This window comes from Oryza glaberrima, chromosome 3 (assembly GCF_000147395.1).
Source record: "Oryza glaberrima chromosome 3, OglaRS2, whole genome shotgun sequence".
Classification (NCBI taxonomy): domain Eukaryota; kingdom Viridiplantae; phylum Streptophyta; class Magnoliopsida; order Poales; family Poaceae; genus Oryza; species Oryza glaberrima.
In genome coordinates this window covers 23,724,053-23,749,460 of record NC_068328.1, presented here as the reverse complement: position 1 = coordinate 23,749,460, position 25,408 = coordinate 23,724,053, and the positions used below count along the sequence as shown (strand labels likewise).

General features: G+C 39.4%; 1 protein-coding gene and 1 pseudogene across 1 annotated transcript; one reads left to right on the top strand and one right to left on the bottom strand.

Annotated features, from left to right (window-relative positions):
* The first annotated feature begins 1,689 nt into the window (after positions 1–1,689).
* On the top strand, positions 1,690–5,835 carry LOC127766348 (protein FAR1-RELATED SEQUENCE 5-like). Its single transcript, XM_052291414.1, has 3 exons — positions 1,690–1,713; positions 3,863–4,073; positions 4,259–5,835. Exons 1-3 carry the CDS (start codon positions 1,690–1,692, stop codon positions 5,833–5,835), a joined length of 1,812 nt encoding a protein of 603 aa, XP_052147374.1.
* Positions 5,836–7,713: 1,878 nt separating this feature from the next.
* LOC127766347 (uncharacterized) lies at positions 7,714–9,245 on the bottom strand (annotated as a pseudogene).
* Positions 9,246–25,408: the final 16,163 nt, after the last annotated feature.

Below are 25,408 nucleotides of genomic sequence, written 5' to 3'. Positions count from 1 at the left end.
GAAAAAAAACATAAAACAACTTTGGTTGAGGAAAATTAGATAGGTCACTCCAACTTAAATATGGAGAGATGAAATACGTAAAACACTGAGTTAGATAATATTTTAATTAATGGTAGTGCTAATCCACGCGCTACAGCGCGGAATATTAGTTCGAGCACCGCACAACGCTCTCTCCTTCCGGTTTTCTCGTTTTTTAGCACACCACCTTTCCTCCGCATCCCACGTTTTCTCGGTTCATTTTTTTCGTTTTTTTACCACCCCGCCTTCCGTGTTTCTTTTTTATCTTTTCCATCTCATCCGTGCTTTATCAATGGGCCCGATAAAATATTAACCATCCAAGTAAAATATTAACCTTCCATATTTTTCTGTTTTTTATTTCTTCTATGTAGTTTTTCTGTTTTTCGTGTTTTAGTAAAATATTTACCGTCTAGCTTTTCTTTCTGAGTTTTCCGTTTTTCTAGTATCTCCGCATGGTTCAAAAGTAACGAATTTACTCCGTGGAGTTTTTCATTTACTCCCAGCCTCTCACATCTACTCATTCAAAAATAACAAATTTACTCGCATGAATGCCTCCACATTGTATGACGCTATACCTAGATGGTCATAAAAGAATTACTACCAGCTTACAACGCTAGTAATTCTTTTACCAATATTATAAATATTTTTTAGATTTCGTGGTCTGTGAGTAAAACAATTATTACCTTCCTCTCGATATAGCCCATGATCTCGTAGCCACCGTATAGTAATATGTTTGCTGATATGTTCAATACATAGTATAAGAGTAAAAACTGAGATTTCGTGGTCTGCGAGTAAAACAATTAGCACCTTCCTCTCGATATAACCATGATCTCGTAGCCACTGTGTAGTAATATGTTTACTGATGTGTTCAATATACAGTATAAGAGTAAAAACTGAAACTAAGAGTATTGTTGATCTGTATCACAAAATAGTCGTATGAATGAAAAAAATTACAGGCTCAATCACACACAAGCGATAAAATTACTCACAGGTGAATCAAACTAGAAAAGAAAAAAAAAATTCAGCCAAAAATCCATCTGGTGGCTTTGCTGGATCTTGCTATAAGGATGAAGAGGATGGTATGTGTCTTGTGACTGGTAGTGGAGAGGACAACCGGGTGGCGAGCAGTAGTCGACGATGGAATCATGTAAGAATGTAGCGGTGTGGTATAAAGATGAGCTCGGTGTTGTGCAATAGCATACATCCATCATGTAGCAAGCACGAAAAAAAATGCAAAAACATTCTCGTTCATGTCAATATATATGATGAGCAAAAGAAAAATAGCAAACAACCTCCATCACCGACGGACTCCACCCTATCCTCTGCGGCCAGCCACATGGAGCACAATGTGCAAATGTAAGACCTGTGCAGCCCATCAATTGAGATCAGGTAATATTGGAGATTGCACATTAATTTGATTTTAAAAAAAAATTGGGACTTCATACGTGAAGTTGAAGGAGAGTATGCAGATCCAAATCAGAGTACCATTTTCTTACTTGTTTGTTCTATCAATGTTGCCGACGCGGAGCAGGCATTGGTTGTTGCTATTGGCCCAGGTGACACCTCCTTGTTGGTTAAGGTGCTGCCCAGCGTCCGGCAGCGAGGCCTGAAGCAGTGCATTCGCCTCAACCGCCACCGGCCACCACTCGTAGGCCACCACCATCAACCGCCATGGTGTCGTCGTCCTCCTCCATGGTGTGTCACCGATCTGTGGGTTGGGATGGTGGATCGATTCAGATCGAAAAAAAAAGGAAAAAAAAATGAAGTGGGGGCGAGAGTGGTTGGTTGGGTACGGGAAAAATAGAATATATACCGGAAGCAGAGAAGTTGTTTTTATCGAAGTAAATCATTTACTCCGATAATGGTGGGAGCACGATGAGGGAGTGCGGTGGGATTGAAAGCAGGGGAGTTGTTTTTATTATCAAAGTAAGTCGTTTACTCAAATAAAGGTGGGTTGTAGAGGCGCGTGATAGAAGTAAATCGTTTACTCCGATAACGGTAGGAGTGGGATGACAGGACGTGGGGTGGGGTGGGCCTGGGTTGATGCATGTTTGGCGCTTTGAGTATTAGGAGCGCACTACGCTACTAATAGTAGTTCTAATTAATTATCATATTAATTAATTTGTCCTATGGCCGTCATGCTAAAACCATGAAAGAACTAAAAGTGTGGTGGTGAAACCGTGGTCAAGGACAAAACCAAAATTTGGCTAGTCTCAAACTGGCATCAAATGCTTTTAGCCCATACATGCACGCGGTGAAATTAGTTGAGATTACATGGGCTTGAACACCCAGGCCTGACCCAAGTGGCCTGGACCCTAGGTCTATTCCTAGTTGTGAGGGTATACCTCTACCCATCACAGTTCAAATTTTAGTGTGAAATTGTATATAAGCGGATGTAGTTTCAATTGGAATTTACTTAAGCCATTTACTGTTGGCATATATCTCTGAGTGTGGTGCTAAGATAGCATAATCATAGGTGTGGGCATGTGTCGCGCATGTATAGTAATATGTATTAGGAAACAAATCTCTGGGAGTTAAGATCAATACGAACCGGCTAATGCTCCGGTGCAATTTACTTGCAGTATTCTACTCCAAGTAGAATTAATCTCGACCCTTTATTTTAAAGGGCAGGTAAGTAATCTTCTAATATCGTTTAGGGGTAATTTTGGCATGGGATGTTTTCTTTGGTTCGCATCGCATCAGGTCCGACTCTGTCGCACGCAGGTCCGACTCTGTCACCTCGCTATTCCTCCCCCGGCCTCGCCGCCTTGTCCGCCCCCTCCGTTGCCATCCGTATCCCCCGCCGTCACCGCCTTGTTTGCCTCCCTCGCCGCCTTCTCCGCTCCCTCCGTCCCCGTACGTCTCCCACGCCCCCTCCGTCGATGTCCATCGGCCCCGCCCTCTCCACCTCTGGCACCGTTGGCGTCTCCTCCCAATTCAGCACCCTTGCCTCCTCCGCCGTCTTCCTACCATGCATGGCATCAGGTCAAAGGCACGCACCGGCAGTCGGCGGCGTGGCCGGCGGCTATTCTTCCCGGCAGGTGGAGTCGCGGCCGGTGGCGCGGTGCAGCGCATCTGTCCGACGCAGGCACCGGCAGGCGGCGGCACTGCCAGCGGCTCGGCGCGGCGAAATCCTCAGGTGTCCATCCCCCCCCACCTGACTTTCTGTTCCCCTTCCTCTCCTCAGAGGTGAACTTGTCTGAATTTTTCCTCTATAAATCCATATACTTGCTTGTAAATAGCTGTGTATACTAGCTTGTAACTATACTAGAGAATCTACATTTGCGGATGTTAAATTGAATAGGAGATTTATTAAATCGATTTTGTATGTTGAGTTGTAAGCATGAACGATGAAACTGAACAATAATTTTTTTTGAAAGAAAACTGAACAATAATTTTGGTCTTGAGCTGCAAATGAAATACACCTGTCACTTGAAATTCCACTCAAAATAGTTTGCAGAAATTGATGTGTTACTGATATAAGTCCAGCATAAAACCTCAGCAAAGGTGGCAAGTTAAATCATATCTTGTGCAATTGATCTTTGATCTTTTCTACCAAATGCTTGCCTTGTCAACTGGTTAAAGCATCCAGCATTTCCAGCTAGTTCATCAGTACTACTAGTACTACATTGAATTAATTTATTAGTGCATTCCTTAGTTCTTTTATCGTACATACAAAATTTGCCGCCATTGTGGGGGAACTGTAGTAATTGTTCAATAGTTTAGAGTGCCAATGAATTTATGCAGTTGATGGTTGTACTGTTTTTTTTGTACTTATGAGGTATAAACGACCTAAGCATATATTTGGGTGCTTGTTCTGTTTGTTTTTTGTACTTTTCCGTAGGTGAGGTCTGACATAATGACTTCGAGCTATGTGAGCCTAGAGGATCAGGAAGAGTATAAAATGATGGGTACCATGGTTTTTTCAAGCGAGGAGGAAGGTTACAGATTCTATTTAGACTATGCAAAGGGGAAGGGTTTCAGTGTGAGGAAAAACAACTTGAAGCGGAAGACGGTGAGATTATATGGAGGCAATTCATATGCTCATGTGAAGGGTACAAGGAGTTGAAGCACTTTGAGAGGACAGACCAGAAAAGGGAGCCACGGGCCCTGACCCGCTGTGGTTGCTTAGCTAAGCTTGAGATTGAGCGGAACGAGGAGAAGGGGGTGTGATTTGTTAAGGAGTTTTATAACCAACATACGCACGAACTTGCAAATCCTGACCATGTTGCTTTTTTAGGAGTTCATCGTGTGATGAGTGATTCTAAGAAAGCCCAAGCGGTTGAGCTTCGCATGAGTGGCCTTAGGCCCTTTCAAATCATGGAGGTTATGGAAAATAACCATGATGAGTCGGGCGAGGTTGGTTTTGTGATGAAGGACCTTTATAATTTCTTTACTCGGTACGAGATGAAGAATATCAAGGGTTGTGATGCTGAAGATGTGTTGCAATATCTAACAAGGAAGCAAGAAGAAGATCCAGAATTTTTCTTCAAATACACCACGGATGAGGAAGGGCGTCTTAGTAATGTGTTTTGGGCAGATGCTGAATCACGTTTAGACTATGCTGCTTTTGGTGGTGTTGTCATTTTCGATAGCACTTACCGTGTGAACAAGTACAATCTTCCTTTCATTCCTTTCATAGGAGTTAACCACCATAGAAGTACAACAAGTTTTGGGTGCGGAATTCTATCCAATGAGTCTATCAACTCTTACTGTTGGCCCCTTGAGACTTTTTTGGAGGCAATGCGTCAAGTGCATCCAAAATCATTAATTATTGATGGCGACCTAGCAATGGCGAAGGCTATCAGTAAGGTAATGCCGGGTGCTTACCATAGATTGTGTACTTGGCATATAGAGGAGAATATGAGTCGTCACCTGCGAAAGCCAAAACTCGATGAGCTAAGAAAATTAATTTATGAGAGTATGGATGAGGAGTTTGAGAGACGTTGGGCTGATTTTAAGGAGAATGGAGGCATAGGAAATGGACAATGGATCGCTCTGATGTACCGACTAAGGGAGAAGTGGGCAGCTGCCTATACAGATGGGAAATACTTGTTGGGTATGCGCAGCAACCAATGTAGCGAGTCATTGAACTCAAAGCTTCACACCCTTATGAAGAGAAACATGTCACTAATGTGTTTAGTCAAACATGTTAAGTTGTGCATACAACGTCTGCGTAAGAAGGAGGCCCAGTTGGATGCTAAGTCTACCAATTCGGTCCCTTTTTGTAGAATAGACACCGACCCATTGGAGAAAGACGCTACCCGTATATACACAACAGTCATGTTCAAGAAAGTCCGTGCACAGATACGGCTAATTGCTGGACTTGAAGTCATCAGTGGGACTAATCAAGATGGTTCGTCACTGTATGTTGTTGGTTTGAAGGATGATAATGAGGTGTGGGATGAAGTGAGGGTTACTTTTAAAGGCCAGGCATTGGAAGGTGTGGAATGTCACTGTCGGAAGATGGAGTGCGAAGACATCCCTTGCTCACACATTTTTGTTGTACTCAAGTTCCTTGGTTTTGACACCATCCCTCATTTTTGTGTCGTGGATAGGTGGACAATGGGAGCAAAGGCGACATTTAGGTCAGACAGGAATACCGATCCTAATGTATGGTCTGAACACATGGTTCGTTATTGTAGCCTCCGAAATCTGGGTAGTGATGCTTTCTTTGAGGCCGCTAGGAACCCTGATCAGACAGAAAAGGCGATGGATTTCTTAAAGGGGTTTTTGGATAAAGGATCATCATCCCATGAGAACATCGTGGCCGGAGATTTTGGTCCTATGCCAACTCACTTTTCGTGTAGTAACTAGCCATTAGAGAAGAGAGTCCTTGATCCTGATGATATTAGGGCAAAAGGACCTCCATCGAAGAGATGAAGGCCATTCCGTGAGACATTGCACACAAATAACCAATAAGGTTATTGTTGGCTCACAAACTTTGTATCTTTTGTATTAATGGCATTGTTTTTTTATTGGATTAATTTAATCTTTTCTCAAGATGTGCATATTAAGTGTTTGCCCTGGTGCTTGCTTTTGGATTAGAAATCTTGTGAAACAAACTTTCTTAGACAGTTTTTGTTGAATCATTATTGTTCCTGGTTCATAGGTAGCAGTTTTTTCTGCTCATAGAAATCCCTGGAAGTTGAGAGAAAACTCCCACTTGATAAAATGGAAGTTTCTTTACTGCTGAGTTTTGTTTAGAGTTATTAAGCTAATTTTTCATGTTGGTTGTATATGTGGCTTTCATACCGTGTTTAACATTAATCATACATATACAAATTGAAGCATCTCTTCAATTTGTCACGTTAATGACAAAAAATCGAAAGCACCTTACTGATAAATTGTTTGTTTATGCAGGCATTTTTTTGTTATCCATAATGCCCACATGTGGGACTTGTCTTCAACAGTGCGAAAGCCTGAAAGGTGATTTTCGTCTCCATTTAATTTGGCTAAATTTAGACATGAAACTATTCATGTAGTTTTACGCACAAATAGATATTCTTGTATTGTCATCTGAATAGTAATATTTTTTAAAAAGATACCTAGAAGTGATGTATGAAGCTGACTGCCTTATAACCTGTTAAAATCATTATTTTCTCCAACCAACTATGAAGATTGTATCCAACATCTAGCGGCAAGATTGTTTTAGTATGATCGCATTATGAACTAATAATTGTTCTGACTTCTGAACTGATAATTAATCAACTAAACAACTTCATAAACACCATTTGTGACACCTCCTGTGATGTCTGTTTAAGCCTTTCAGGCTGATGATTGTTGATCATTTGGCAGTATGTGAAGGTGTCTTCCACACGTCTAAAATAATGAACCTTAGTGGTCATGTATAATCCTGGATACTGTCTTTAGTTAAACTTAAACTCTTGATTCATGTACAGGGTTCAGATGCTTTTCTAGCTTCTCAATGAAATTATAACACAAGGTATGTTCATCAATTTCCCTTGGTTTTGAATTCAATGAAAACCAGATAGGTATCAACAATTGCATAGTAAACTCTTTTTTCTAACTGTCATCTGTCATAATTCTCTCCTATATTATGCACACATCGAATAGTACTGACTATGTTTTTTGGAACATAGTAATTGTTTAGCAGTTAAGAAATGGTTGTTGATAGTAATTCGGCTTTCTGTAGAACTAGATGGGGGATGGGGCTCCTTTTGGCATTATTAGTCATGGGGGATGGGGCTCCTTTTGGCATTATTAGTCAGAGGATGTTCTGCTCTGCATTTTCCTTTTCACTGTACTGAACTTATACCTTCTATTAACATTGCATTTGGGACTGCTGCTTGTTGACCACTTTACTGTACTGGGCAATATGATATCAATATGGAATTTAAATTTGATAAGGAAAAATTCATTCACTCTAGGGTAAATCCATATGTTCAATTTATTTACTGGGAGAGCTAATTAGTTGATGCGGGACATTTTTTTTTCCCTCCTGGACTCACTTCTGAACTCTCTGCAGGCAATGCACCTGTCTTCCTGAATATGGCATCTCTGCATCTGCATTACACTCTGAAACTGAAAGACTGAAGAATTCAGGGCATAAGACAGCATATATAGAGCATTGTTTCAGAGCAAATGCATGAGTTCATTGCTGCTTATTTATTATTAAAGGAGTGTAATGAACAAATAAATTTAGTTGCCTTTTTAAATATTAGAATGGTGACTTCATTTTGTGGTACTGCTACTGCTGGAAATTGTGCTGCTGCTGGAACTGCTCTGTTGTTGCTGGAATGAAACTGAGCTGCTGTTGCTGGAATGAAACTGAACTGTAATGCCGCTGCTCAAACTGGAATGCTGCTGCTGCTGCTGAAACTGTACTGCTGTTGCTGCTGAAAGTGCTGCTGCTAAAACTGTACTGCTGCTGCTTAAATAGATGCTGTTGCTGTGCGGCTCATTCTGCTCAAAGTGCAGATTGTGCTGATTTTTACTTGAAGCAACACTTATTCTTTAAGCAAAGTGCCCCACATATTACAGTAATCCTTTCAGGAATATTTACCTTCAAACAGCACTCAACATATTTAAGAGCCAGATCAAGACATTTTTCACAGGCGACAACAATGATATGTGATACCTTGAATCTAGTATATTAAAAAATATACATGGTTATTTTCTACCGGGCACATGCCCTAGGAATATTACCTCAGCAACTTCATTGGCAATATTTTTAGTGGCAACATTTTTAGTCCAGATGGAAGGCAACCTTTTTAGTCCAGATGATGCAGTTTTTGTGCACTGAACAAAAGGCATCTGAGATGTGAATAACCAAATAGAGTTCCATTTAATAAATATCCAAATAGAGTATCATTAAATAAATTTTTATCAACTAGTGCCATGCCAGTAGTTGATACAGTAAATACAGAATAGTTTGCTTTCGGTACGGTAAATACAGTACTGCTTGAACACCACCAAGCCAAAACAGTGCAATGCATTTCAGGAAAAAAATATAGCAGTATATCACAATAAATAATCGAACACAATTGCTCAATTATTATTAGTCAGCATGAAATTCTGACATGGACAATACATCTTGAATGAACTGAAGTTATCAAAACCCTAAAAAAATCTTTTTCAATCATACGCCTGCCGTTCGTAGTTTGTCCATCATTAACATTTCCGTTTGAGGTAGAACGATATTGTTTTGAAGCTTGTTCGACGGAGACATGTACAAGATTGCTGCAAGTTTTCTCCTGTAGTTATCTATGTCTTCCTGTGTATTTGACAAGAATATGATTAGTTTTAAATGAAATAAAGAGGAAGGCTTCAGTGCTAATTGTACAACATATATACCTGATAAAATTGTTTGCTTAGCGAATCTCCCGTCCATAACTCCATGAACTTGATTATGTACAGCCCACTGGATGTCCTGTACGAGTAGATGTAAATTTATTCTCAAATAAATATTAAAGACAAAGTCAGCTCACTGGGTTGTACATATCATGTACCTGCCCTTTTTGTTAGGCAAGTTATATCTTATCCTGATTTTCCAAGTTGGAACATTGTAATCTTCCCACCTAGTGTTCTCTACAATTTTCTCATCGAGGACAAGTCAGACACATTTGCGGATGCCTTTCATCTACATGAAATAAATATGTAATAATCAATATACTGCAAACTTGGTTGCATTGAAAATGTTAATACTTTCTGGGAAAAAGTACCAGAAACTTAAGTTCTTTCAAGTCATCTTCAGTTGTGTCCATTGAGTCAAGGACACACACCTCCTTTCTGGTACAGTCCAGAACTCCGAGGTACCAACGGCCTATTGAAGTTCTTATTGGTAGGAAAATCTTTATGTCAAACCAATAGAAGTTACAAAATAGTTAAATAATAAGATTAATTAAAATTTGTAAGTCATGGTTTTACCATATCATTATTCACATAGTTGACTGCAGCGGATTTGTACATATTTTGATTTGTGTTTCCTAGCTCGACACCATCATAATAGCCATAGTTGATAAGCATTGGCACAACTGATGGGTTCTCTAAGTAGGCCTGGTAAATATGTTTATGTCATTTAATTGGTCTAGTTTGTCCAAAATGCTTGACAAACACATTAATGATCTGCATCCACAATGCAAGTTATGAAGCATTACTTAGTGACAAATTTGCAATAACTTTATCAAAAATAGTGCATAGGCTTACCTTTGTGCTAATGTTTTTTTCGTAATGGTCATATGGATAAGCCTGTACAAGACATTCAAAATCGGCCTTCGTCAAAATGACATCATTAATATGGATGATCTTCTCAGTAGGCTTTGCAGACAATATACGCAACATAATGTGTCTTTCCTCCGTAGTGCAAACAAAATCGAAGTCGTCCTTATCATCTACTAAACATCTTTTGTAACAATCAAACTTCTTGTTACTTACAACGGCCCTACCATTGACTCCTCGAACCCTCTTTCCTATAGTGGTAGGATACTCTACCTCGATGTATCTTTTCCTTGGAAAATGTTGTTCTCCATGAGTTAAATCCTGCACAATAGAATGATCTGTGTAAAAGCATTTTACCTTGAGGAAAAAACAAACATAAATCTTCAGAAAATGTACCGTGACTTGCTGTAATTGTAGTTGTTGATTGTGTTCAACGTTTGTCATTCTATTATTAATATTTTCCAGAAATTTAGCGTTATCATGGACCATCGTTATCAACATCTTTTGTGTTTCACAAAATTGGCTAGAAAGGTTCCCCAGTGAAAGCAAAATTTGTGTTTGCAAACCAGAGACCTGAACAAATAAAAACATTCATTTATTATTCATATACAAAATCACAAAATAAACATTCATTTATTTTCGTATGCAAAATCACATACTAAAAAAACAATCACAATTATTTGCTTTATATTGTCACTGTGTAAATATCAATTTGTGCTAATACGGTGGATAAAAAACACACGTGCGTGCTTAGTGTAACTAGAATCTAATTTTTAGTACATGGATTGGCAATTTTATAAAATTGGCAAGTTTATGATGAAAAATATGGACACAGATGTGCAGACTATCTACCAAAATAAAATTGGAGTACACAATGAGAATTATAGAAAAAGAAACATATATGACAACAGGAATGTGAGCAAACTACTACAGTTCTTTGAAGAATCGGTGGAGATCAGAAAGCATCGATAACACCCGTAACGACAGGGTCATCTGAATCGGTGCAAGTGGTATCATCCTTCAAAAAAATTTCTGGCCGTCGACCACGGCGCTGAAGAATCCCCAGTCGGGTGCGTCGCTGCCGACGTCTTCACCCGGAGACTCCTGGCGATCGGCAGGTTTCATGACTGTATCTAATCTAGCGACAACAAGAAAAGCATATTAACAGATAGCTACTTTCCTGGAATCCATCTCTATTTGTACTGTTGCCGGTACAATCGGCCGGATAAACATGTGAACGTGCACAACTTGATCGCTCCAATATTTTCGTTGTTCCATTTTCTATCGATATATCTACCTGCATGATCCAAAATCATGGTTTTTCACGTCTACTCGAGTTGGTTCGGACCAGGTCGATTTTAAAAAACATAATTTCTGGTCGACCACACATAGAATAAAGCGAAGGGATTATTTTGGATAAATAAAAAATTAAGTGGACCGGGTCGCTTTTTTTAAAAAAAACATGGTTTTTGGGTCGATCGCACGCATATTATAGCACAACGGATTATTTTAGACAAATAAAAAATTAAGTCACCGACCGTCCGGACCGGGTCGCTTTTAAAAAAAACATGGTTTTCCGGTCGATCGCTCGTATATTATAGCGCAACGGATTATTTTGGACAAATAAAAATGATGTCCTAAAACAACGGGTTCAAAATCTTGTCGGAACTTATCGAACTTCCTGTGTTATATTAACGATCTCCTATTATTCTGTTTTAAATACACGAGGTTTTTACAATTAACAGTACCGATCACAGCCGAGATTAGGTAATAGAAGTCTAACAGAATTTCCGTAGTCTTACCGAATTTTTTTCTGCTGAATTATATGTTATTTTTTTCTGCCGAATTACGCTTATATTTTTTTCTGCCGAATTTTCTGTTTTTCGTAGCCGCGGATTTAGAATAGCTAATAAACGTCTAACATATTGATCTCCTATTATTCTGTACCGAGCTTATTCTACGCGTAACACACACATATATATATATATATGTGTGTGTGTGTCGATAGATGAGACATTTTCAGTTTCTTTACAAAATCAGGCCAAATTACGAGCCCCCGATGAGGAGCAAACGAAAACACTCTGATCCAGCGATGACGGGCACAAGCCAACAGAAGAAAAAACTGGTACGTCTTTTTACATAAGATTTTCACTCTCAGCTCTTGTATACATCACTACTGGAAATCTTAAGACTCCTCAAGCAAAAATTGCAATAGGTCTGAGGTACTATGATATATCATAGCAGATATGATTAGATTATTTACGAACATAGTCTGATTAAACTGCGTGCCTCTTTTGAGCTCTGGCTAGTCTCTGGAGCAACTGTATAGAGGATGTAGCAGGGGGTAATCGAATTCCAGGCATCACTGCAAATGGCAAGCGGTGGACCAAATCAGTTGATGCGATTTCATCCTAAAATCACTTGATGGTATTATGGCGAAGAAAATGAAAAAAATTACAGGCCCCAATTATTCAGAAACAACCTTCTTAATAGGGAATGGAGAACTAATTTCTTATACACTGAACCGAATTCTCATAGGGGAAAGAAAGCAAATGAAATTTGCAACTTTAAGATAGAAAAACAGGATATAAAATAATCATGTCATTAGGGAAGAGAAGCGGCTACGTAGGTAGATCACTCGAACCAGATACCTGTTGTCAAAATAGATTGCAATCGGATTGAACAATCACGAAGACCTCTGAACAGGAGAAGCTCTGAATAGGATCGATTCCCGGCGCATATCACTGGATAAAGCCAGGATCAGAGATTCAGAGGTTCTTCAAGTAGCCTACTACGTCAGTTTCTACTTTTGTATCCATTAATTACCTGAAGCAGGTCACCAATCATGCGTGACAACAGGTGGGGACTGGGAACTCAATGGACAGGGATGCGGGACATGGAGAAGCCGAGAAGGCACATCTGATCATCCGATGATTGGCCTTGTACTGCTAGAATCCAACGGACTCATCTTCAACTGAAGGGATGAATTGATCTAATATCCCTTCAACTTTGCTCCAACGCTGTGAGATAATGTAGATGACGTGACTGCACCACAAAACAGGAAAATAGAATTTATTGCACTTAGTGGGGATCAATTGTATAGATATATAGGATTCAAGAAGAGGTTCTGTTTCCAACAAACCTGGAATAACCCACCATATTGCAAAGAAAAAGTTTTCATAGTACAGAAACTACATTTATCATGGTAGTGAAATATCATCTGAATCACTACGTTTGCTATAAACCCAACCATGTCGAACTATAGAATTTTCAGTGTGAAAAACTTCTAATGTAATGCGCAGGACTCTGTGCTATGTATTTCCATAGCATAGAGTTAAACTTGTACTGCTCACTTTGAAAATCTATCCAGCATCGTTGAAAGCATGCATGAATGAGCAGAAAAATAAAATTCTTATGCAACTGCTATATACATGGTGAAGGTAAACTTGAAAAAAAATTTAAGACCAACAGGAAACATAATCTGCTGCTACTGCAAACTAACAGTGCTACATGGTAGGATTCTTCAATCTGAGATGTTCAATCCTGAAAGTCCATATCCCAACGATCTATGCTTCGTTCTGCCTTCTTAATTATTTGTTACTAACCATAGTGTGATTAGCTTAGAAAAGTTTCTATTACAAAAGTAGAACAGTCAATGTGACTTATTTTTGTAGTGCAGTCTATATGAGTTCTTAGGTAAAAACAAAATTTCATAGACCATGCTATGATGTCATGGTGATCTGTACAAAAGTCTTTTCTCACGAATCACTACTTTCTGATTAACAAATGTAAAAATACAAAGTAGCCAAGAACAATTTATACACCGTGATGCCTCTATTTTCTATAAGCAATTATGCAGTGATGTTCTTCCTCAGATATCTTGCACAAACATCACATAAATTCACAGGCTCCATATCCTCGTAATGTGCAATCAGATAAACAAATAGGAGTCTAGGAGCATGTATTGTATAAACGGATATAGTGTGTGTGTGTGATAGTACCTTATGATGTGCAATACAGTGCACCATTAGGTTTCATGGCTGCTGTATATATGTGCAATTGCATAAATTTTCACATGGACTAAACTCTTATTCTCTTTTCGGTTAATCAGGGAACTCTAGTTTGCTCCCTACATGCCATGTACGAGGTAATACTCCATCTAAGTCCACATCAAAAGGAAGCTATCGAGGATTCAGGTCTTGGCAACTTGCTAAAGATTAACAAAATACATATTGACCGAAACTTGTGCAATGAGATTACAAGAAGCTACGACAAGGAGAAGAAAGCCTTCAATATTAATGGTACCTTCGTAACGATGACACTCGATGATGTCGATTGTTTGCTTGGACTGCCATCAAAAGGAGATGAGATATTTGAGGCACCAAAAATCAATAATCATGAATTGTTCAACCTGTACAAAAAGGAAGGACAAACAACAATTACTTTACAAGCATTATGGGAAGCAATAATCAACTCCTCGAGCTACGATGACCACTTCATTCGAAGATTTATTATTTTCTCAATTGGATCCTTCATATGTCCTACAACTCAAAGATATGTGCGCTCGGAATATCTCAATCTCGTCGACGACATTGACAAAATGAGGGAACTAAACTGGTCTAGTCTAACCCTGAATCAATTACTGAAATGCATATTAAAATTTAGAGAGAAGAAAACAAACATTGAGGGGAACGTATGCCTCTTACAGGTTCGTTTCAAAACAATGCACAAATTGAGTTTGTTTACAAAATTAACATGAACATATTTTCATACCAATACTCAATATCTTATGTACAAATGCTTACAGATTTGGTATTGGGAAAAAGTGCGAATAGATAAATTGGCTGCGACAATATATTATTCTTGCTGTCAAAGGCCACTAATTCAGTACTGGGACAAAAAAAATGTCGGAACTCGAAACTAATAACTTAGATCCGACTGAGATTAATGTATCAATCCCTGGATCAGTAAATTTTGATACATACAATATAACTGGTTCTTCATTGCATACGTTAAAGTTTACATTACTAGGGGTTTTACAAGGGTAGGTACTTACCTAATTAAACATAAGTACTAATATTACACAGCGGAAGTTCTAATACATTCTGACTAGGAAGGTATAACCTTTAGGGGTTCTCTAAATTATGGGGGTCATCGTACTAATAGTCATAAGGGTCCTCCTCTTGACCCAGATCTATAAAAGGGGTTATAAGAGCAAGGATGAGTATTCGCAATACTCAGCAAGTTATCATGGAAATATGTTATGCATTAGTATATAGTAGGGTTCTTTGAAAAAAGCAGTAATAAACAATCTGGAAGAGTTATACTAAGAATTTATAAAACATATAGACTTTAGACTTCTAACCAGGGTACCATATGAGTCCCGGTACTCAATTCCATGAGTACGGCTATTCGAATAGTTTCAAAGATATTCTACTGCAGCAGATGTACGCTTTACCCGCAGTCCACGACTTGCTGATAATCATCAGCTTTAGTCATGGCCCAGTATTAGGTTATTAACAATTGTGGCACCTGTTCCATGAACTTATATCCTCATATGCTCTGAACGTAATGTTAACAGTAGCAAGAGGAGTTCTGGCGTCCCGAGGTATTTAAGGGGAACTGATCGTATGACACCACGTCATCTCGATCAAGGTTTAGAAATATACCATAAATATATTTGAGCTCAACAAACCAATTACCTGTACAAGGTAATGGTGTAAATTGCCCTTTGTGGCTATAGTTGCCTCCTGCATGAGGACTTAAAAATAAGAACCACTATACAGAGGTGCCATATTGCTAATTAACATAATAACTAAGTCTGTCCCCATTCTAGAAACTGCGGTCGTACCCATTCGTTCGACATAAGTACCTGGTAAAACTTATATCGATCGAGACAGTACTAGCCACCTGGAAATCAACCAAATCTTACGTACTGTCCCAATCTAAGTATAAGGTATTTTAATCAGATTGTAAGCAAAGTAAGCAATACTAAATTATCTGGGTTTTTATGATTGATTTATGCATAGAAAAATAGAATATTGAATAGAAGGCTATAAATAAATAATTTACAAAATATAGGCTCAAATGATCAAAAGGTATATGGTAACTTGCCTTGCTCGTTGTCCTGAGATTGATTACTATTATCTATTGAGTCAGGAGAATCCTCAAGACCTAGGGTTAGACATATAAAATTTAAATTAAAAAAGAGTTTAAATAAAATCCAAAAATAAGGAAAATAAAATAAAATGCAAAAATAGCAAAAAATGGGCTCAAAAGACAGAGAATGATTTTAGAACAATATTGGTCCAAGTTTCACTAGAATTGGATCTATATTTTAGAACATATGGGCTTCTAAAGTTTGAAAATCAAATAAAAGACGGGTCCCACCAGTCAGTCTCTCTCTCTCTTCTCTTCTTCTACCTCCGGCCGTTCCCCAAATCGGGCCGGCGGCGCTAGGGTTGACAATTGTGGCGGCGATGGAGGGGGAAAGTGGTTGCGGCCGAGGAGGGGAGGGAGCTAGGGTTCTCTGGCGATGGTGAGCGGCGGCGGAGGGGTTAATTTGATGTGTGGATGGGTTGGCGGCTAGGGCGGCGGTGGCACGGTTAGGCCGTGAAGGCGATTGGGACGATGAGAGTTAGACATGGCTAGGGAAGGGGTTCTAAAGAATCTACGAGGTACCTAGATGGATTCCAATAGCTTGCCGACCTTTGGCAAGGCATGGAGTATACTTGCCGACGAGCGCCTCGGAAGGCCACTGCCGGGCTCACGTCGGCAGCCCAGAGGGCAGCATGATAGTGCAAACCGATTGCAAAAGTGGACTCTAGGTAGTATGTAGATGGTTGAAATGGAAGAACTCACCGAGATCGGTTGAAACGATGGATTGCAGCCAGAAAAAGTTCGCGGCGGCGAAGAACAGAGCAACGCGGGAGTGGCGGTGCTCAGCTTGGTGTGGCGAGGTAAAACTCGACACAGAGCTTCGGTTAGGGTCTACTATACTAGAACATGGTTGATATAAGGTGTTCTAAGAGGTATTTAGGACGGAGGATGGATGGAGGAGTGTGGAGTCGATCGCGCACAAGGTGTTCGACCGACGGATGATGGTGGTTGATGAGATGGTTTGGTGAAGCAGAGCTTCGGGGTTGTGGGGCTATGGTTGTTGTTGATCGATGATGGACAAGGAAGGGATTGGGGTCCTATTTATAGGGCTAGAAGGAGTGGATGAGCTCGGGCACCGTCATCACCATGGATGAGCTTAAAGATTGGATATGGCTGGGGCGGCAGAGGCTGTGAGAGGGCGGCCAAGATCACTTTGAGTGGCGGGAGGCCACGTTTGAATATTTACCGGCGAAGGATTGGCTTGACCGCGTGTGAAATCGGCTGGCGACGTGTCGGCGCCAATTCGGACGCGACACGCGGCGGCAGCAAGGGTGAAAACAACCGACTCGGGGGTGAATGGTTTGAATTGTGAGAGGGGATACCACCGTCTATCTTCAATCCAACCGTGCGGCAAGAATTGGCATGATTTATCCTGGGTAGAAGCGAAATCGCACTCGGCGGCGGCTTGGACCGGAGCGCACGGCGTCGAGCGGCGATTCCTGGCAGCGGTCGTTATCCCGGCTTTGTTGTCGCCAAGATTGGTGCGGCGACGGCGGTCTGAGGGCGTCGAACCGCTAGTGGCGTGCCAAGGCAATCGGGCACACGCAAGCTGCCCCGAGGCTGACGCGCGGTGACACAGCGCGCGGCAAAGTCGGAAGACCGGGCAGCGCGCGTGAAGGGGTGAGAGAGGCAAAGAAATCCACGGATTTTGAGTGGGGTGTGGTCCCCTAGGATCAATTCTAGACTTTGCAAAAAATTGGGTAGTGATTGGGCTGCTCTAGCTGGGCTGGGCATTTCATCAAGCACCTTGAGTGTGGTGAACAGTGAATTTCAGAAATTTTGAATATTTCCCTAGAAAAGAATGAATTTAATCTATGAATTTGGTAGGGTTTCACTAGGGTTTGGAGTTATAGCAAATCCTCACTAATATTAGGATAAGCTAAGGAAATAATCTATAATTGAAATTTGAGAGAATTGCTCAAATTCACTAAGGTTTGGAATAAAAGAAATAGTTAGGATAAATTAGTAGGGTTCTAAAGAAGTAATACTTGAACCAATTAAAAATCAAATAGATTTTTAAAACACACTAAATTAATCAAAAGCCAGCATGATGCAGTTAAAATTTGAGGATGTTACAAACCTACCCCCCTTAAAGAAATCTCGTCCCGAGATTTGCTTAGGAGTCTTCGAAAAGATACGGGAATTCCAATTGTAAATAATCTTCCCGTTCCCAGGTTGCCTCATCCTCTGTATGATGATTCCATTGAATTTTAAACATTCTTATTGTCTTAGTACAAGTAGTTCTCTGTGCTTCTTCCAAAATTCTGATAGGGTATTCTGGATAGGTTAAATCCTGATTCAGTTCCACAGTATTCATTGATATTTCTTCCTCTGGGATACGTAAACATTTCTTTAATTGTGAAACATGGAATGTAGGATGTACATCAGATAAATAATCTGGTAAAGCCAATTGATAGGCTACTTCTCCATGTTTAGCAATTATTTGATATGGCCCAATATAACGAGGGGCTAGTTTCCCTTTCACTTTAAATCTTTTTATCCCTCGTAAAGGTGAAACTTTTAAATAAATATAATCACCAATGTCAAAAGTTAACTCTCTCCGTCTAGAGTCTGCATAACTCTTTTGTTGAGATTGAGCTACTTTAAGTCTGTCTCTAATAAGTCGAACTTTTTCTTCGGCTTCCTTTGAAAGGTTTGTTCCGAATATACTTCTTTCTCTGGTTTCTGTCCATATCAATGGTGTTCGACATTTTCTTCCATATAAGGTTTCATGTGGTGACATTTTCAAACTAGCTTGATAACTATTGTTATATGAAAATTCTGCGTAAGGTAAACATTTGTCCCAACTAGCAGCAAAATCTAGAGCACAGGCTCTTAACATATCTTCTAATGTTTGATTCAGTCTTTCCGTTTGTCCTCCGGTTTGTGGATGAAATGTTGTATTGAAATCCAAATAACTTCCTAATTCATAATGTTATTTTTGCCTAAAGTGTGAAGTAAATTGAGTACCGCGATCAGAAATAATTGTTTTTGGCACTCCATGTAAACATACTATCCTTGTCATATAGAGTTCTGCAAGTTGTGCTCCAGTATAAGTTGTTTTTACAGGAATGAATCGAGCAGTCTTTGTAAGTCTATCAATGATTACCTATATAGAGTCATATCCAGTAGAAGTTTTAGGTAATCCAGTGATAAAATCCATTCCTATTTCATCCCATTTCCACTCAGGTATTTGTAAAGGCTGTAGTAATCCTATAGGCTTTTGGTGTTCTGCTTTAACTTGTTGACAAACATGACATAGTGCAACATATTCTGCAATATGTTGTTTCATATTTGGCCACCAGTATAAGTCTTTCAAATCATGGTACATTTTTGTACTACCTGGGTGTAAAGAGTAGGGTGAATCATGTGCTTCCTTTAGAATTATCTTCCTTAAGTTTCCTGATTGTGGTACGATGATCCTATTTCCGTACCATAATATTCCTTCCAAGTCTTCGGTAATATCTGCAGCCTTTCCATGCACCTTCCATTCCTTAAAAGTTTGTATTTCAGAATCTTCTTTCTGATATTCTTTTATTTGGTCCATCAAGGTAGGTTTTAACTCCAAAGTGCTTAATTCTCCATACTTAATAATACCCAAATTTAGTTTAAGCATTTCCTCTTGTAATTGTTCTGATATTATTTCTTGTTGTAAATTGCAATAAGCTTTTCGACTTAAAGCATCATCAACCACGTTAGCTTTTCCGGGATGGTATAGAATTTCCCAATTATAATCCTTAATTAATTCTAACCATCTTCTTTGCCGAAGATTAAGATCTGTCTGGGTAAAGATATATTTCAAACTCTTATGATTGGTATAGATCTTACAATGATTCCCAATTAAATAGTATCGCCAAATCTTCAACGCATGTACGACTGCTGCTAACTCCAAATCATGAGTTGGGTGATTATCTTCATGGGGTCTTAGTTGTCTTGATGCATAAGCTACTACTTTACCTTCTTGCATAAGAACACATCCTAATCCTTGTCGAGAGGCATCACAATAGATCTCAAAATCTTTTTGGATGTTTGGCAAGATTAATACTGGTGTAGTAGTAAGCTTATGTTTCAATCTTTGAAAACTACTCTGGCATTCTGGTGTCCACTTTTAAGTAATCTAGTCATGGGTTTTGCAATAGCAGAAAAATCTTTAATAAATCTTCGATAATATCCAACAAGTCCTAAGAAACTCCTTATCTCAGATACTGAGGTTGGTGTTTTCCATTCCATTACTGCTTTAATCTTTTGCGGATCCACGGCAACTCCTTCCTTAGTTATTATATGTCCTAGAAATGCAACTTGATCTAGCCAAAATTCACATTTGCTCAATTTGGCATATAACTGATGTTGCCTTAACTTCTCCAATACCAATCGTAGGTGTTGTTTATGTTCTTCCTCATTCTTGGAGTATATCAGAATGTCATCAATAAATACAACCACAAATTGATCTAGATATTCCATAAATATCTTGTTCATAAGATTCATGAAGTAAGCAGGGGCGTTGGTTAATCCAAATGCCATTACTATAAACTCATATAATCCATACCTTATCACAAAAGCAGTCTTTGGTATGTCCTCTTGTCTAATTTTCAACTGATGATATCCTGATCGAAGATCTATTTTAGAAAATATACTTGCTCCTTTTAATTGATCAAATAGATCATCAATTCTTGGTAGAGGATATTTGTTTTTAATAGTTACTTCATTTAGAGCTCGGTAGTCTACACACATTCTTAAACTTCCATCTTTCTTCTTTACGAATAATACAGGAGCTCCCCAAGGTGAAGAACTTGGTTGAATAAAACCTTTTTCTTGTAGCTCAGCTATCTGTTTCTTCAATTCTTCCAATTCATTAATTGGCATCCTATAGGGTCTTTTTGATATAGGTGTCGTTCTAGGAAGTAACTCTATAATAAATTCTATTTCCCGATCTAGAGGTAATGTACTTAGTTCTTCAGGAAATATATCCAAATATTCCTGCACTACTGGAACTTCTTGTTTTGGTATACGCATATAGATGTCTGTCATATAATGTTCCATGGATAGATTAGGTTTAACTATTATCCTTGTATTTATTCCTCATTCATCAGTAAGGATAACCTCTCTTGTTGCACAGTTGATTAGTCCATTATTCTTGGCTAACCAATCCATGCCCAAAATAATATCTATAGTTTGGGTAGGTAGTACCATCAAGTCAATTAAAAATATTTGATCTCCTAATTTAATCGGTACATTTCTACAAATAGATGATACTAATACGGTTCCTCCAGGTGAATGTATTAGCATAGCCTTATCTAAGTTATCTTTAGGTAAAGACTGATTCCAACTGGCTTTTGCAGATAAAAAGGAATGAGAGGCACCAGAATCAAATAGAACAGTAACTGGTTTAGAGTTTATGGTGAACATACCCATCAATATATTAGGGTCTTGTTGAGCTTCTTCTGCTTTAATATGATGTACTTGACCACGTCTAATATTAGGTCCACTCTTAATAATTGGAGGATTTTTCTTTATAAAACCTGTAGTAGATGGTTTCTGATAAGAAGTTTGGCCACCCATATTTTGACGATTAGGGCAGAGTCTCGCGAAATGCCCAATATTCCCACAAACATAATATGGGGAGTCTTCCATTTTTAATCCAGGTCTTGGTAGTATTGGTGGCATGCCTGGCTTTGGATTGGGTAGAGATGGTTTAAATGGATAAGGCCTCCGAACTTGTAGTGAACTTCTAGTTGGCGATTGTCGTTGTAAATTCATTCTTCTGTTACGGAGTCCTTTCACCATTCTACGATCATTTTCTAGCCTAACCACTTTATTGACTAGGCTTTGAAAATTTTCATGATCTTGACTAATCATTGGTCCTTGAAGTTCATCACGTAATCCTTCTATAAATCTTTCAATCTTTTCTTTTTCATCTTGAATGTCTGAGGCAGCATATCGAGCAAGTTGTGTAAATTTATTCAAATATTCTTGTACTGTCATAAAACCTTGCCTCAATCTTCGAAATTCATTCTTTTTCATCCTGATCACAGCTGTAGGTATAAAAGCATCTCTAAAAGCTGTAGTAAATTCCATCCATGTAATAATATGTGTAGGATCTTCTATAGAAGCTTGATATGCTTCCCACCATTCATTGGCTGGTCCTAGTTGATGGGTTGCAAGGTTACCTTCTCTTGTTTGTTTGTTCTGACCAAGGTTAGTTTCTTTTCAATAGCCCTTAGCCAGTCTTCGGCATCCATAGGTTCTTCAGATTTAGAAAAAACCGGTGGTTTAATTCTCATAAATTATGCATGTGCGTTGTAACCTTTATTTCCTTGATTTTGTGCTATGGCTTGTAATAATTGAGTTTGTCTTGCCATTACTTCTGCCAAGGTGGTAGGATTTGGTGAAGGGATTTCTCCTGTATCTCCTTCACCCGTACTACCATTGCCCGCATTCATCTAGAAAATGGGGTAATTGATATCTTCTCAAAGGGGAGTCAACATCCATAATTAAACATAGATTTTATTTATGAACAACGTTGTACATGGTGTATGCTACAAAAGAAACAAACCAAAGAAAACCACAACCATAAAAGAAGAGGTAATCACACATAAAAGTTAGAGAAGAGTAGGATTACTAACTATTCTACACTTAAGACCTCTAACTATCTATAACTTCTATTCGTCAAGCCATCCACCACTGCCTTCTGTGGGATTAGCAAATAACGATGCAGGTGCGAAGTGTGAGAAATCATGAGGAGATGCAGAAGTTGATGTAGTAATATTGGGAGCAGAGCATGAGTAAGGGTCTTCATTATTTTCTTGATTATCAGCATGTATAGAAAGATGTTCTTGTATCTCAAGCTCTCGTTCTTCTGGATCTTCCTCTTCCTCTGGAGATTTAGTCCAAATTGGGGCAGTATTTAAGTCATTGATATGAAACACTCGATTTGGCCTGAGTACTTCAGGTTCTTGACTAGGTTCACTGATATCCATAGCTGAATGCATTTCTTCTGCTTCATCATCAGAATGAATAGGATATAACGGAGGTGGTGATGGTGGTGAACCTTGTAAAACTCCTTCACCATTATCCTGAGGATTTGGCCCATGTGGTTCACCTTCACGTACTGGTGAGATATGTCCTTCCATACCATCATCATCATCCTCGTCATCACTACCCATATTTGGAATTTGATGAAGACAAAAGGCTGCTCCTGCAACACAAATATTGAGGATAGAATTTTGTTTTTCTCTTTCCTCATATAATTCATGAAGTATACAATATTTGTGTTTTAGAACAGCTTCTCTACGTTCAGCTCCTTCCAAACGTTTACGTTGTACGTCCATGTGTTCCAAAGCTTCTTCATACATATCATCCGCGGCTTCCATCCAGATAGACATAGTTGCTTTCACTGGTTGTTCATGATAATCCACGTTCTGGAGGGTACAATAATCTCCGCCCGGCTCTCACATAGGATGATAAGAGTAGCGAGAGTGTTGCAACCTATCTTGGTAAATATGATTAAGACGTAGAAAAGCCTCCCTGGACACATCATATAGTGCAGCTCGCACGGTATCCCGCCTATGACGTGTTCGGAAGTAATACATATCACGTTCACCTCGTGGAGGATTGATCTTCACGGTCATATCATATTCCTAATGTTCTCCTTGTTGATCGGCATGTGAATAGAATTCCGGCTTATCATTTATCTTCAGTTTAGTCATCAAGTTGATTAGTTGATCAGTGCAGTCATTATCATGGATAGTAATCGCAGTTTCTACAAGTTCTTGCTCATGCTCTTCTGCCATTGTCCTGAAATATACAAATGACATTATAATGCATGTTCGTGGATTAAATCTACCCCCCTTAAAAAGGTAAGCTTGAAGTAAATTCAAACTTAACTTAGTTAGTAGTCCTTAAGGTTCATCCTATAGTCAAAACATATGCTCTGATACCAGTCCTGTCGGAACCTGAAACTAATAACTTAGATCCGACTGAGATTAATGTATCAATCCCTGGATCAGTAAATTTTGATACATACAATATAACTGGTTCTTCATTGCATACGTTAAAGTTTACATTACTAGGGGTTTTACAAGGGTAGGTACTTACTTAATTAAACATAAGTACTAATATTATACAGCGGAAGTTCTAATACATTCTGACTAGGAAGGTATAACCTTTAGGGGTTTTCTAAATTATTGGGGTCATCGTAGTAATAGTCATAAGGGTCCTCCTCTTGACCCAGATCTGTAAAAGGGGTTATAAGAGCAAGGATGAGTATTCGCAATACTCAGCAAGTTATCATGGAAATATGTTATGCATTAGTATATAGTAGGGTTCTTTGCAAAAAGCAGTAATAAACAATCTAGAAGAGTTATAGCAAGAACTTATAAAACATATAGACTTTAGATTTCTAACCAGGGTACCATATGAGTCCCGGTACTCAATTCCATGAGTACAGCTATTCGAATAGTTTCAAAGATATTCTACTACAGCAGATGTACGCTTTACACGCAGTCCATGACTTGCTGATAATCATCAGCTTTAGTCATGGCCCAGTATTAGGTTATTAACAATTGTGACACCTGTTCCATGAACTTATATCCTCATATGCTCTGAACGTAATGTTAACAGCAATAAGAGGAGTTCTGGCGTTCCTGAGGTATTTAAGGGGAACTGATCGTATGACACCACGTCATCTCGATCATGGTTTAGAAATATACCATAAATATAATTGAGCTCAACAAACCAATTACCTGTACAAGGTAATGGTGTAAATTGCCCTTCGCGGCTATAGTTGCCTCCTACACGAGGACTTAAAAATAAGAACCACTGTACAGAGGTGCCATATTGCTAATTAACATAATAACTAGGTCTGTCCCCATTCTAGAAACTGCGGTCGTACCCGTTCGTTCGACATAAGTACCTGGTAAAACTTATATCGATCATGACAGTACTAGCCACCCGGAAATCAACCAAATCTTACGTACTGTCCCAATCTAAGTATAAGGTATTTTAACCAGATTGTAAGCAAAGTAAGCGGCGAAGAACAGAGCAACGCGGGAGCGGCGGTGCTCGGCTTGGTGCGACGAGGTAAAACTCGACGCAGAGCTTCGGTTAGGGTCTACTATACTAGAACATGGTTGATATAAGGTGTTCTAAGGGGTATTTAAGGCGGAGGATGGATGGAGGAGTGTGGAGTCGATCGCGCACAAGGTGTTCGACCGACGGATGATGGTGGTTGATGAGATGGTTTGGTGAAGCAGAGCTTCGGGGTTGTGGGGCTATGGTTGTTGTTGATCGATGATGGACAAGGAAGGGATTGGGGTCCTATTTATAGGGCTAGAAGGAGTGGATGAGCTCGGGCACCGTCATCACCATGGATGAGCTTAAAGATTGGATATGGCTGGGGCGGCAGAGGCTGTGAGAGGGCGGCCAAGATCACTTTGAGTGGCGGGAGGCCACGTTTGAATACTTACCGGCGAAGGATTGGCTTGACCGCGTGTGAAATCGGCTGGCGACGTGTCGGCGCCAATTCGGACGCGACACGCGGCGGCAGCAAGGG